The following is a 15,460-nucleotide window of genomic DNA, read 5'->3' on the forward strand; positions in this document are numbered from 1 at the left end:
TGATGGTCATGACTATGATTTACCAATAAGTAACTTATTTCCTGAAAAATAAATTGACTATTTTTTTAAGCAGAGAGCTGTCATGTACAATTTAGTGTGATGATGCAACTGTAGTAAATAATATGACTAACTTTTTCAAGGCATTTCAGTGCAGTGTAGCAGAAAATTTAAATGGTATTCCAGTGGCCTTGAAGGCAGTTTAATTATTGATGGGGCCTGGATAAATAAGTAAGAATAATTCAAGCTAGCACTTCTATCTCATTCTCTTGAGTTTTATCAACCCTGTGGTTACCTCATTTTTCTATAAATAAATCAAAACCTTTCTTACATTGATTTAATTTTCTGAACTATTTTAGAAGATATTTGTAGTTTGTATTTATAAATTGCTTAACAGGATGGTTGGCACATAGTAAGTGCTCAATGAATATTAGTTGCCGCTACTGCTATTTTGGATTTACACTGTTGCCTTTAATTCTTAGTAACAACAGGATGTGTGTGATTGGGCTGGCTATAAATTTACCAGATGGGTTGCATAATAAGAGCTTCTAAAGTTCAGAAGCTTTATCAAAGAACTTTAAAAGACATCCAGTGTTCCCCCAATGGAAGGAGAAATAAAAAGATTAATACAGTGTATTAGCCAGCATTTTCTAGAGAAACAGAATCAGCAGGAGATATGTATAAAATTTATAAAACTGTCTCATGTAATTCTGGGGATGTAGAGTCCAGGGTCTGTAGGGCAGGCCACAAGCTGGCAACTCCAATGAAGGTCCTCAATGAACTCTCAGGAGAGTGATTGTCTCTTCTGAGTCCTCCTTCAAAGCCTTCTGTCGATTAGATTAAGTGTCACTCAGTGCAGAAGGCAATCAGCTCTGGATGCTGCCAGTGTAGTCATGATTTAAGTTCATGAAATGTCCTCATAGCAACAGACAGGCCAGCACTTACCCAACCAGACAACCAGGCACCACCACCTGGCCAAGTTGACACATGAACCTGACCATGACATACAGGTTTCAGTAAGATTAATATAGGTTCCTTCCTGCCTTTTCTGCTTAATATAGCTATAAAACCTAGACTAAATGCCTGGAGCAGCTATATGAAGACTCTGAAATGTAAATAGTAGCAGACAAAGAAGACCAGAATTCAAAAGACCAGAATTCAAAATACCATTGAATTGGCAATAAATTTCCCATTTTTCCTCCAATATCCACTAGTCTTGACTCATGGCAGCTTGAAACCCAGAGGTGGGCATCGAACATAAATGTAGATAACCGTGGGAAAAGTCTTCTTTTTGGCTGAAAGTGCATCAAAGGAAGAGCAGAGAAAATATTCCATTTTTCTTTTCTTTTCTTCTCTCAAATTTTGTCATGCCTCATTCCCCAGACAATCCCCCAAGAGCAGCAGCTGTAGTGGCAACAACAGTGAGGAAGCAAAACACCTAAAACTCTCAGGGAGAGGAATTTTCCTCCCCAGAGAAGAAGCTGTGGCCCCAAGGAGATGAATGATCACCCATTGTTTTGTTTTCTCTCTGTCTGGCTACAGCTTTGCCCCAGAGTAATACTGAGAAGTTTATGTCAGAATGGAATAAGTAAAGTACAAGAATTCTGGTCAAAGGACTGAAAAGGGGAGTCCCAAGGAACCAAAGAGTTCTGGGAAGGTTGCTGAGAGGGAGGAGATTGGGAAAACAATCCCATAAAGTCCTTTATGAACTCCTGGGCTCACCCCCAAAGCTGCACATGCATATGTCTGATTCTAAACAGTATTCCTACCTAAAATTTTGAAAACTGAACTAAGAGACTGCCAACAGGGTTTCAGACTGGTTCCTGGGTAGTGCATGTGCAGGACAGAGCCACATAGTAGAACAAAGGTGTTGAAAACAGAACTGATATTAAAACCACAACCCAAAGAGGGCTGATCAGATTTGTATCCTGAATCCAACCAGGCTGATTTCCTATGAAAACAAAAATACCAGCATTCTCCACCTAATTTAAACAAGACTCCGAGTCTCATGACATTCAAAATATCCAGAATACAATCCAAAATTATTTGACATACAAAGAACCAGGAAAATCTCAACTTACACTGGAAATAACAATCAACAGACATCAATGATGAGATAACACAGCTGCTTAAATTATCTAATGTAGACTTTTATTTTATTTATTTATTGTGGCATAACAGTAGCATAAAATTTGCCATTGTAAATGTAATGTACATTTACAAACAGCATTAATTACATTTACAATGGTATTACAATTAATTAATTTACAAATGGCATTAATTACATTTACAGTGGTGTGCTACCATCATTTCCATCCATTACCAAAACTTTTTCATCACCCCTAACAGAAACTCTGTACCCATTAAGCAATAATTTCCCATTCTCCCTTCCTCCCCCAGCCCCTGGTAACCTCTAATTTGCTTATTCTAGATATTTCATGTAAGTGGGGTCATATAATATTTGTCCTTTTGTGACTGGCTCATTTTACTAACATAGACTTTTAAAGCAATCATTATTTAAATATTCTAAGAAGTAAGGGCAAACACTTTTGAGTAGAATGGAACAATAGTAAGTCTCAGCAAAGAAATGGAAGACACAAAGAATAGCCAAATGGAAATTTTGGAGCTGAAAAATATAATAAGTGAAGTAAAAGTCTCATTGAATAAGCTCAATAGCAGAATGAAGATAACAGAGGAAAGAATCAGTGAACTTGAGGATAATTAATATGAACAACACAGATAAAAAGATTGAAAATAATTAACTCCAAGGACTTGTGGAACAATACCAAAAGGTCTAACCTGTGGGACTCTACCAAAAGATCTGAATGGAAAGAGAAAGAGTGTGGTGTAGAAATAAATCTTTGAAAAAAATAATCGCAAGAAAACAACCAAATTTGGTGAATGACCTAAATCTACACATTCAAGAAGCTCAGTGAAACCCAAACTAGATAAACCCAAAGAAACCCACAACAGACATTTATAATTACACTAAAGACTAAAGACAAAAAAATCTTAAAAGCAGCCAGAGAAAACTAGTGGGGAGCAACAGTACAAGTAAGTGCACATTTCTCTACCTGCTACATGTCAGTAGCATCTCACCAGTTATGACATCCCAAAGTGTCTTCAGACATTGCAGAATATCCCATGGAGGGCAAAATTGCACATACACACACACCCAGATTGAGAATCATTGACCCAAATTAATTGAGTCCCCCTAAATAAGCTTATTTTTAAAAAATAAATTATCCAATTTTTTTTAATTTGGTAAAATATACGCGACATAAAGTTGGCCATTTTAAGTGAACAGTGCAGTAGCATTAATTATACTCACAATGTTGTACAAATATCATCATGATCTATTTCCAAAATTTTCTCATCACCCCACAGTTAGGTTAGTTTTTAAATCTTAGGTTCATAACTCTAAATGAAATTCACAAATATGTCATTGATCAGAAGGCAACAAGTCCCTCATCTCCAATAAAGACAAGTGAAAACTAAAAAAAGTGTTCACTCCTGGAGGTATTCAGTTTTGGTTATTTGTAAAAGACAACATTTAACAAAGAATCCTTACTCCATCTCATCAAGAAGTAAGTTGCTGCCTTAAGAAGTCAGTGAAGTGAGAACATTCCTACCAAATGTTGAAGTGTCTGCAGTTGAGATGAACAAATTCCAAAGTAATATAAGAACAGTATTCTGGTTGTTCTCCAAGGTTTTGTACTAGTTGAAGACTATGTTTAATTCCACATGGTAGGTTTCTAAAAGATTTCCAATAGCTGCAAGAAATGCCATATTGGGAAGATTGCACATATACAAATATTTGATTTAAGAAACATTTATGACATCTTGGAGGATAGCAACCAAAAAATATGCAGTTGGAGAGAAGGTGCTACTGAATATGGCTGTGAGATTCATTTCAATATCTTTTAAATCTCAGCCAAGGGAAGGAAAAATGTTTTCATTATTAGAGAAAGAGTTAAATGAAAACAGGCAGAACTTTTACCACCAAAATACTTGTAACTTATAAAAACATAGAACATTTTGACACTGGATATATGAACTACTTATATTAATTAAAACTAGTTACATTCAATAATTGATAATAAATAAATATATGCCACATTTTTACTTTTTAAAGTAAAATTTTAAACTTCAGAAGTCTCAAGTGAGCACATAGAACCATAACTGGCTAATGCATTCATTTGAATAAACATGTCCACAAAAATTTCTTCTCTCTAGTACAAAAGATGAAGATTGCAAGGGCTACTAAAATAGCTATCTTTCGTAACTTGGCAGGGTCTTGTGATTCCCCTAAATAGTTGTGACAAATCCATTGTAACATTTACTTTCATTTTATTTTTTAGAAGTGTTTCCAAAACAAGTACGTAACAACATGGATGGAATTGAAGACATTATACTCAGTGAGATTAGCCAGAAACAAAAGGACAAATACTGTATGGTCTCATAGATATGAACTAACATTAATGAATGAAATTGGAGAATATAAGTTAAGAACAGAAGTCATCAGGAGATAGACATAGAGTAGATATTGGGTAATTGGAGCTGAAGGGACACAGATTGTGCTACAGGATTGATTGTAAAAATTCAGAAATGGATAATACTACCTAACTGTAATACAATAATGTTAGAATACTGAATGAAGCTGAATGTGAGAATGATAGAAGGAGGAAGACTGGGGGCACAAATGAAATCAGAAGGAAAGATAGATGATAAAGACTGAGATGGTATAATCTAGGAATGCCTAGAGTGTATAATGATAGTGACTAAATATACAAATTTAGAAATGTTTTTGTATGAGGAAGAACAAATGAATGTCAGTATTGCAGGGTGTTGAAAATAGATGGTAATTCATATTTTAAAACTTTAACTTATGTGTGAGATTAAAACAAAAAATGTTTATTTGGTACAAAATATATATCTTCACCAGTGCATCTCCTAATGTAACTGAACACCAAAAGTACATGGAATCTTGAGTAGGGCATGAGGTTTTGTAGGTTTGCCCGAATGATGGCCCGATAAATCCCAGAGTGGTTTGAACAGTGAATAAAAAAAAAAAATTGCAAATTGCCCTTGGGGGAATGGTGAGAAAGAGGGAAAATTCAACATCCCCATTTGGAGAAAGCCTGATATTCTTGCCAGCAGTGAGGACAAGAAAATCAATAGACTGAGCCTTCACTCTTGGGGTTTGTTCATATGAAACTTATCCCCGCAAAGGATAGGCTAAGCCTACTTAAAAGTAGGCTTAAGAATCACCCCTGAGAACCTCTTTTGTTGCTCAGATATGGCCTGTCTCTCAGCCAACATGGCAAGCATACTCACTGCCCTCTCCATCTTTACTTGGGACATGACTCCCAGGGGTGTAAACCTCCCTGGCAATGTAGGACAGAAATCCTAGAATGAGCTGGACTCAGGAATTGAGAAAACCTTCTTGACTGAAAGGGGGAAGAGAGAAATGAGACAAAATAAAGTGTCAGGGGCTGAGTGACTTCAAATAGAGTTGAGAGGTTATCCTGGAGGTTATTCTTATGTGTTATGTAGAGAACCCCTTTTTAGTTCAAGGTGTAATAGAGAAGCTAGAAGGAAGTACCTAAAACCGTAGAGCTGTGTACCAGTAGCCATGTTTCTTTAAGATGATTGTATAATGATATAGCTTTCACAAAGTGACTGTGTGATTGTGAAAACTTTGTCCTGGTGCTTCTTTTATCTATGGTACGGACAGATGAGTAAAAAGTATGGATTAAAAAATAAATAAATAATAGGGGGAACAAATGTTAAAAGAAGTTGGGTAGAGGGAAATACTAGTGATCAATGAGAGGGAGGAGTAAGGAGTATGGTATGTATGAATTTTTTCTTTTAATTTCTTTTTCCAGAGTGATGTAGATGTTCTGAGAAATTATCATAGTGATGAATATACAACTGTGTGATGATATTGTCAGCCATTGATTGCACACAAAGTATGGAATGTTCATACGTTAAGAATGTTTGTGTTGTATATTGACTGGTTTTATTAATACAAAAAATGTTAAAAAAAAAAAGAAGTATTTGCAAAACAGAGTAGAAATTCTGTTCATTATTCATTCAACAAAACTTTATTGATTACCATTATGTGGCACACACAATGGTAAGTACTAAAGTCACAAAAGTAAGACACAAATCCTTAATCTGTACTCCCAATGAACTTAAATCAAGTAAGGGAAACAAATGGAGAAAAAAAAATTCCACTGGTTTTACACAGCTGGAACCTAAGGCCTTAAGAGCATAGAGAATTGAGTAAGGCATTTTGATGGAGAAAAGCTTCCCAAAGAGAGTGACATTGGATTAAGGTCTTAAGTGTTTTGGGGGGAAGTACATTTCTCTGTATGGAGAAAACAGCAAGGAGAAGGGCCGGAATTCTGGTCTGGGAAATGAAGCTAGAGGAAAATTATGCTACGTGGGGCGTCTTGGTCACCCCGCCTTTCCACTCCTCAGCAGTAGTAACTGTAAAGAAGTATTAGGCCATCTCTTTTTAGTTTGGACCAAAATCTCACATCTGTTTCACAGCTGGTTGGGGTTAAGATATAGTCTGTGGCATGGCACAGTGGGGCAGCAGCAATCTGAGCTCAAGAAAGGCAGTTGGGGCACAAAAATTTTGAATCCAAGTTGGAGGAATTGGCATTTTGTCAACTCCACAACTAAGGAAATTAAGAGATGTTTTTAAAGCATAAAGAAAGTGTACTGAAATACCACTAGTTTCAAGAAACTAAATAGTTATATGAAGGATAAGGGAAAGTCTCTCTCATTTCTTTCAACTGTGTCATATAGGGAATAGATGAAGACATTGGCAATATTTAGAAAGCATAGCAAAAGTATATTAGTTAAGACACTAGCTATTTGAAAATAGACAATAGCTATTTTCAAATATTTGAAGTGCTGTCATATAGAAGATGGCTAAGAGTAAGTCTGTAAGACTCCAGGAGTTAAGACCAGTTGGTAGAAGTTAAGTGGAGGCCTGTTTTAACTTATCCTAAAGATCTTTCTAACAATTATTACTGTCTGAAGTCAACAAAAACTATCTCAGTGTTGGAGTTCTGCTTTGTTGTAGCTTTGCAAGGTTCTCTAGTATGTACTTTCTCCTGTTTGATATTCATTAATTATTCATTCCAAAAAGTACATCCTGAATTATGTTGAACTGAATATCTGAGACATTCTGATTTGAAAGTTCATATAAATAAATGTTGCATCAGTATTTAGAAAAACAGAAAGTAACTTCATGAGATGATACAAGGATATGAAGTTAGTATTAATAAAGTATGCTAGTTGCTTTATTAAGCATATAATATAAGCATCTCATTTAATCCTCATAACAACCCTATAGAGTAGGTATTGTAATTTCCCCCCATTTTACAGATGAGGAAACAGGCTTAGGGAAGTTAGAGACATTTAAATAGTCTGGCCCTGAACCCATCTTGCGGGTTCAGGAGTTGCCCCACTTCAAATAGGTTATTATTCTGTGTCGACTTGCTCACTAGTCACAGTGTCTTCTAAATTTGTCTAGTTTCATGTGAGGAGCCAAATTTTTGGTGAAAAGGATGCTTGCCTCAGGAAAATTTCTTTTTTCTCATCCTTAGGCTACCTTAACTTTATCCACTATAGTTCTATAAGAAAATTAACCAGATGTGGTTCCGAAATTGGTGGTGTTAGGCTAAATATTAATCTTTAAAAGAAGCTTCTGAATCAGGTTAAATTCTTGAAGATCAATTCATAAAAAGATTTTGGATTTAGTTCAAGTGATATATAAAGATAGAGATTTTACTTGGTTTAAATTGTTTGAATAAGCGCAAATCAGACCAGATTGAAATTGCTTTGCTTCCTTCTCTGTCTCTCTCAGTAGACTGCAAAGTCACATTGAAGGCACTCAGTAGAAACTGGTGGAGTGAATGAGAGAATGCATGTGGAGTAAATGAATGTATGAACTTTTATCAATATTTCAATGAATCTCTGCCTTTTGCTTGCTCATTCAGTGGATGTTATAAATAAGCAAATCTCCTACTTATTGATTTGTTTTTGTAAAAACCCTTAGATTTTTCTTACCATAATGCTATTAAAGCTGAAGTCATGGGTTTCCTACATACACAGTGTGGTCTAACCCCAGCCAACTGTGATACAAAGGGGAGCTTTTGATCACACAGGGTACTTGCTTAGCTTAGGATTTCTGCATAATAACCCCTTGTCACAAGGAGAAAAAGCCCTATCACCCTTACTGATACATCAGTAGACTCAGCTTCAGGTACTAAGGAAAACATAATACTAAGAAATTTTAATAAAGCTGACATTAAATTTTTGGAAAAGTTCAGAATACTGAATAATGCCCTAGAAATATATTTCTGATATTTTTCAGTTAATTATATTTGGTCTAAACCAGAGGTTTATAACTCACTCTGCGTTTAATTGGGTATGTTTACATGTATCAGCCAATGAGACTTTATACCTAAGTGATTATTCATTTAGTGACACTGAAGATTTTTTTAGTTTATCACCATTTTGAGGGGAAAAAATAACCTAGCATGGAAATCTGTGATTTTCAACAGGTTAAGGAAATGGAAAATGAAACTGAAAATAGTTATTTCATCTAATCTATTCCCTGTAGGATTTAAATCTGTCTTGTATATCCTAACCTGTCTGTTCAAATGCTGTTTATACCTGAGAGGTTTTGAGTGACTTTAGAGTAGGTGACTTTGCCCCTTTCAGATTGTCTGCTTCCAAGCTAGACCCAACAACATCAGATTTTTTTTTTTTAACCTGGGTGCAGAATGCCACATTTACCCAGCATCACATTATTAAATATTCTATGGCATGCCCCACATAGTTCCCTTTAGGCTTAAGTTTTGACATATTTCTAAACAAAGTTTTTGTTTCCCTCTATTACTTTTTCTACTTTTTCCACTGGTAGAGTGAAGTTTTATCTAAAAGAATACTGGTTCATTTTCTCCTTGATAATGAAGTGGATCATGAGGTTAATTTCATGCTCTGATATTTCGTTGTGATTTTATTAAGTATGAAGCCATGTCCCTTGGCAGGTAGAAGGAAAATGTGCAGAAACCACACTATAAATTTTATCCAGCAGCTTGGTTTAGGTCATTAAGCAACTTTCTCCAGCAGGCATTTTGCACAATGCTGTTACCTTTGTCTTCAAGAGTATACGTGAAGCAAGGGAATCTATTATTATGAAGACACATGAACATGAGTTTTGGAAACTTAAAGGCACACATACTGTGAAAGTGTGCCCCGATCCCTTTAAACCAGAATTTACATCCAGCACTCGCCAAGCGTGAGAGACTAGAATCATTTAAAATGTTTAATTTAATTTTCCTCTTTTCTCTTATTCCCGCTCTGACTCACTATGACTAGACCTCACAAAAGACTGACCTTAAAAATACCTCTGTGAGAGGCCAGAGGCCCTCTGAATTGGTCATTTAATCCAACCACATAAATCACTTGATTGATTACTCAGTGTGGTCACATGTGACTGTATTAATCTGTTCTCTGTTCTGCCTTTCTGGGAGGCCCGGCCTCCATTCTGAGAGGTTCCAGAGAGCAAGCCTGCAGGCTTCCAGGAACAGGGATCCTGGGCAGGACACACCCAGTGGAGCACTCTCCACGGTGCTCCTTACACAAAGCTGTTTTGGCATATCCGCTCCTCTGGAGAGCAGGAACCATCCCTTACTCAGCTCTGGATCCCAGTCAAGCAACAAAAGTATATCCGGCACCTAAAAATGTGCCAGGCATCAAACTTCTAGGGCTTGGGAATACCAGGATGACTAGGACATGGTCCCTGTTCTCATAGAAAGTCTCTCTCTGAGAGAAGAGAAAGACATTTGTGATAAGAATGGTAATCATGGATAGCATCAGCTTAACACTTACTGTTTGCCAACTTCTGTAATAAGCGTTTACTAAGGACCACCACAATAAAACCCTATGATGTAGAAGCTGTTGGGATCCTCATGCACCAATGAGAAAAGTGAAGCCTCACAAAATGACTTACCTTGTGCATAGACAGAATAAATACAGGCAAAATTCAGATGGAGTTTGATTTTAGAGTTGATCTCTTAACCACTAAATTATACAGCTCAGGGGTTATGATAAAGGAATATATTCTAAATTCACAAAGAAGTCCCAATTTCTTTCTTTGTTGGGGGGTCAAGGTGAATTTAGAAGAAAGTTTTCACAGTAGTGATTAAGGTTGTATAGGATTATACCAGGAAAAGAAAGGGAAGTAGAGGGGATGGTATGGAACAACAGCCCAGAAATGTGAAAACAGGACCTGTGAGTTAGCAGTTGATGATCAGACTGAAGAATGAGGTTTAGAATTTTGGAGAGTGAAGTAGACTATTTAAGTGGAGGAAATAAAGGGTGAGTTATGAAATTTGAGCTCTATCCTGAAAAATCTAGCAAGTCTTTGAAGGATTTTATTCAGAAGAAGGACATAATTAGATCTTTATTTTAGAAAAAGATTCCGATAACAGTACCAATAAATGGAGCAGTCAAGATAGGTATGGTTAGTGATTTTCCTTCAAGAAGAAGCCCAGATTTCTGATTCTGGTGACAGTGTTGTCCTGGAAGCAGTATAAATTCATTCTAACACTTTTAGAAAACAATTTCCCAATGTGTATCAAGAATCTTAAAAATGCTCATACTTATATCCCAGTAATTTTATGACAGGGAATTGTTCTTAAGGAATGCAAGACAGGCCTTCAGATGAGCATAAATGATAATAGTTCAGAGTACTGAAAACATTGGTGGGATTGAATGAATAAGTAAATAAATAAATGATTCAGTGATTAATGGAAACGTTGGAAACCATAATAGAGGAATGGTTAATATGCTATAGTGCATTCACTGGGTCGTTATTATAAGTCCAATAATTATGGTGGTTCTGAAAATTACATAATGACATGGGGAAATTTATGGTAACTGGAAAAAGCAGAATAAAAAATATACTTTATCATTATTGAATGATTACAAGTCAGATCTATGTTTAGAGAAACAAACTTGAAGGAAATGAATCAATAGTGGTGGTGAGTTTGTCCTTCTGTTCTCTTTCCAATATTCATCAATATGCTGAATTCATTTTTATAAAGGAAAAATGTAAAAACTGTCAATTTGGCATGTGTTTGAAACATCAAAGTAATAGTGGATTGTAAACAACTGGAAATGGGCTCAGAGCTAAGCTCTGGGCTTAAGTAGTCCTAACCATTTTTTTTCATCTTGGCTCAGAGTCTCAAAATCCTATTGAAATTTATTTTAAGTTTTACTCTCTTTGAGCTTATATAGACTTATATGAATGAGAGGAAAAAGTAACCGCTTTCCTTTCCAAAATCTGTACCTTGCGGCAGTTAAGGAGACTTTCCTTTCCTCCCTTGTGCAAAAGTAATTTTAATCAGCTAATCTAAAATAGCAAAGAAAATACCTTTATTTCAAATGTATAGTATTTCATAAAGTTATTTTTTTCCCTTATACAAAGGGAACATTGATTACTTTCCTTAATAGCAGTATCAAGTTTCTTACTTAACAGTTCTTGTTCAAGGGTCAAGGGTCTATTCACTGTTTTCAAATTTTTATGAAATAGAATCCAGGGCATATTCAGCCTTTTGAATTTTGATGGACCCTTTAATAATCCAGATATTTTTAAATTACAGGGTTTTGATTCATTAACCTAGTAAGCCAGAGTACTAACTGTGCCACAGCCTATCTTAACTTACTGTGCATATCTTACTGTGTTGCAAAACATATACGACTGCTCTTTTTTGAAGTCCAGAATAGTATGCAGAAGAAAAGATTGGTTTTTGCTTTTACTGTAATACATCTGAGACATGTTTAAAGTGGAGGAGGGATAATACGAGGTGGTCCTGTTCTTTGTTTCCATGTCACGAGGACAGGGACCTTGTCACCATGTCCCCAGCACTTGACATGGGGCCTGATACTGTGTCTGGCCCAAGTATCTATGACTGCAAGGGTGTGTAAATTCATGTTTCACATACTAGTCACTTGAACTCATGCTTTTTCAGAACACTTCATTTCTTTAACAAACTTTACAGACCAAAGAGTGATGGTGGGAAGAAAGTGGTTAATTACTAGGCTATTTACTAAGTTATGGAGTATTGGACAACTGTTTAAAGGGAACAAATAGACAGAAATTCAGTAATGTGCTGTGAGAATAACTGAGGGTCTACCTGCCTAGATGAAAATCCTACTAACTTTCCACATAATTCCTGCATCAGCTCTGCTCCCTAAGGTCCTCCTTCATGAATTGTGTATATGTTACTGTGTTAGCTTGAGGAATTATCCATTTCCAAATGGATGTTTCATTAATTCATCCTGTACCGCTAGTAGGAACCCCACGAAAATGGAGGTAGGTCTAATGTATGTATGTGGCAAAGGAGTGTGGACTATGAAAAGCCCAAGAGCTGAGACACAGTACCTGTGGACCTGGAAGCCAGGGGTCCCCTGGAGAAAACTAAAGGTGAAGGAAGTGGGGAGGACTACCAAATTAAATCAACCAACCTTCCCAGTGGTAATCAATGGAATATGTGCTATCAGAGACTAAAGGAACGAAAAATGCAAGGTAGCCTTTTCATTCAAGGAAGTTGCTATCATGAGACAGTATCTGGGAAAGAATTAAGTAATTATAACAACATTTATGGAAACTTCACTGTGTATTAATTAGATACTGTTCTAAGAGGTATGTATGTATCATATCTTTGGCCTTTATCACAACCCTATGAGATAGGTAAAATGGCTATCTTCATTTTACAGTTCAGAAACTGAGGCACAGGGAGATCCAAAGTCTTTGAAATCTCAAACTCCTGGGTATTCTGACTCCAGAATCTGTGTTGTGTGTGTGTATGTGTGTGTGTGTATTCATCACTGTGAACATTTTTTTGAACATGTGCATCTCTCCAGAAAAAGAAATAAAAAAGAAAAAACTCATACATACCATACCTCTTACCCCTCCCTCCCATTGATCACTAGTATTTCAGTCTACTCAATTTATTTTAATGTTTGTTCCCTTTATTATTTGTTTATTTCTTATCCATATTTTTTACTCATCTGTCCATACGGTAGATAAAAGGAACACCAGACACAAGGTTTTCACAATCACACAGTCACATTGTAAAAGCTATATCATTATGCAGTCATCTTCAAGAAACATGGCTACTGGAACACGGCTCTACAGTTTCAGATACTTCCCTCTAGCCACTCTGATACACCATAAACTAAAAAGGGGATCTCTATATAGCGCATAAGAATAACCTCCAGAATAACCTCTCAACTCTGTTTGAAATCTCTCAGCAGAGTCTGTGCTTTTAAGCATTATGCTATACTGCCTCCCAGTCCAACTTTATATATTTCAGGGTCTCTGGGGAAAAGTGAAAGAAATATGTAAGTAAATTCTTGGCAGAAAGTAAAGTGTCTGATGCCAGATTTCTTCTCATTACCTGAGATCTTATAAAATGTGAAAGAAAGAATCTTCTTGCTTGTTTTAAGGCATTTGTTCTAGGGTGGCTTGGAAGGCCCTTGTAACCCCAAGGCTAAATCTCTATCTAACTTTAAATATTCTTGTGTTGGAGGTAATTGGACCTAAGGGATTTGTTGTTGTTGTTCTAAAGTCTTAGCCAAGAAATAGTTTCTTTTTGGACTTGCTACCTGAATATGGGCAGCTGAGCAGAGTTACTTGGTGGCCTTTGATCCCATTAGAGAGTTTTGAATTGGTGGCCCAGATCCTTGAATGAAATCTGATATTAAAATAACACCAAGCTGAAGTCATAGGAGATTGCAATGTAATGTACACATTCAGAATAACCAAGACTTAGGGGAAATAAAATGAGTTTCATTTGGCTTCATTTGCTCACTTGGGACTTTGCTTTCTCTCCTGAGTAGTTCTTAACCCACATCTTCATGCATCAGAGATACAGCAAAACATAAAATCCTTAAATCCAATTTACAGATTTTAGAGGCAGTCCAATGAACAGCAGCGTTCACTTCAGCACTCCAAGAAAACCCAGTGACCAATGCGGTAATTATTGAACTTTTCAAAGTTCAAAAATTATTGTGATGTCATCTTCCCTCATTATTTTATCTTTTATAAATCTTTGCTTTATCTTGTTTGGCCTCTTTTTTTTTTTTTTGAGGTCTGATCCAGTGGCCTTGTGTTTGCAGACAAACTCTGCTTCATCTGGGTCCTAGTATGTTTTTAGGTGTGGTCTGTGGGAATTTCCTGCTGGTCCTCTCAACAGAGGTCCTAATACCGTAACCACTCCTCTTCGGCTGCATATGTTTCATCTTGTTTATGGATCAATTTAGCAAGCGTTTATTGGAATTTTTCCATGTGCTCAAGCAGGGCCAGGACTACCGTGAGAGTGAATGCCTCCTCAAATTCCTGCACTCTTAGCTCCTTGCTTATCCCACTCTCATCCTGGCCCAGTCCCCAAGCACCATGCAGGACACGGGTTGCAGAGCTGATGTCCCTTACTCTCAATACCAGCCACCCAGTGGGAAATATATATATAAAGGAGCCAGAGGAAGTTGCTGCTCTTGTCTCACAATATGGTTTAAGTCTTGCTACAAACTTCCATTCTCCGTAGCAGACTACATAATGGACTGAGAACAGTATAGAAATATGATTTTCTTTAAAATAGCTGACAGATTTTGCTGAAAAAAAAATTCAGATATTCTCTATCAAACTCTCAGTATTAGCCTAGGAAGAATATTTTAAATACTGTGATTTACCAGTTGGGTAGGAGAATGAAACTCTCTGCTTTTTTGTCTTAATGAAAATAATAATAATAAATATAGGGGCAAAGGTGTGTGGCCCATAAGTGACCTTAACGTCTCACTACTTTCAAAGTGATTTCTTAAAACTAAAATTATAGTCCATCAAATAGTTATTTTGGAGAGTGGTAGTTCATTTTCCTTTGGGTTCTAACTTAGCTTTTTGGAAAATTGCACAGCATAATTCCTTCATGAAGATACTGGGAGACAGGATGCTGCAGTTCATCTTTTAAATGACTAATTCTGCAGCTCTACTTTTGAGCCGGCACAATGCTTCTCCCTCCTTACTTTTTCTTGATAATGTCTGATTTGGATGACAGGGAAGCCATGCAGGCTGTCTACTTGTTTGCTTCTGTCCGGCCTGTGCTGATCATTGGGGCATACCACTTGATATTTAGATAGGGCCATTTGGATGATGATGTCAGTTACAGCAGGGCATTCCACTGTGTCACATCCTTTCTTCTATTTTCTGTTAGTGAGCTTTTTAAGATGTAAATAATTTAGAAATAAGTTTTGATTGCATTTTTAAATATTCTTAAATTCTTCTTAATTACAGAGCAAAGAAATTGCATTCCAGCTTCATGAGGATTTAATGAAGGTTCTTAATGAGCTTTATACAGTAAGTACATAATCTTTC

At 36.4% G+C, this 15,460-nt stretch overlaps 1 protein-coding gene across 8 annotated transcripts in view; it reads left to right on the forward strand.

Annotated features, from left to right (window-relative positions):
* Nucleotides 1–15,460, forward strand: part of SRGAP1 (SLIT-ROBO Rho GTPase activating protein 1) — a 387,180-nt gene that overhangs the window by 200,705 nt on the left and 171,015 nt on the right. For all 8 annotated transcript variants that reach the window (XM_077111283.1, XM_077111280.1, XM_077111281.1 and 5 more), the window contains one exon: nt 15,380–15,442. In XM_077111283.1, coding sequence (XP_076967398.1) covers nt 15,380–15,442 — 63 coding nt within the window. The remainder of the gene's footprint in view (nt 1–15,379; nt 15,443–15,460) is intronic.

The sequence above is a fragment of the Tamandua tetradactyla genome, chromosome 7 (genome assembly GCF_023851605.1).
Source record: "Tamandua tetradactyla isolate mTamTet1 chromosome 7, mTamTet1.pri, whole genome shotgun sequence".
In the NCBI taxonomy this organism is placed as follows: domain Eukaryota; kingdom Metazoa; phylum Chordata; class Mammalia; order Pilosa; family Myrmecophagidae; genus Tamandua; species Tamandua tetradactyla.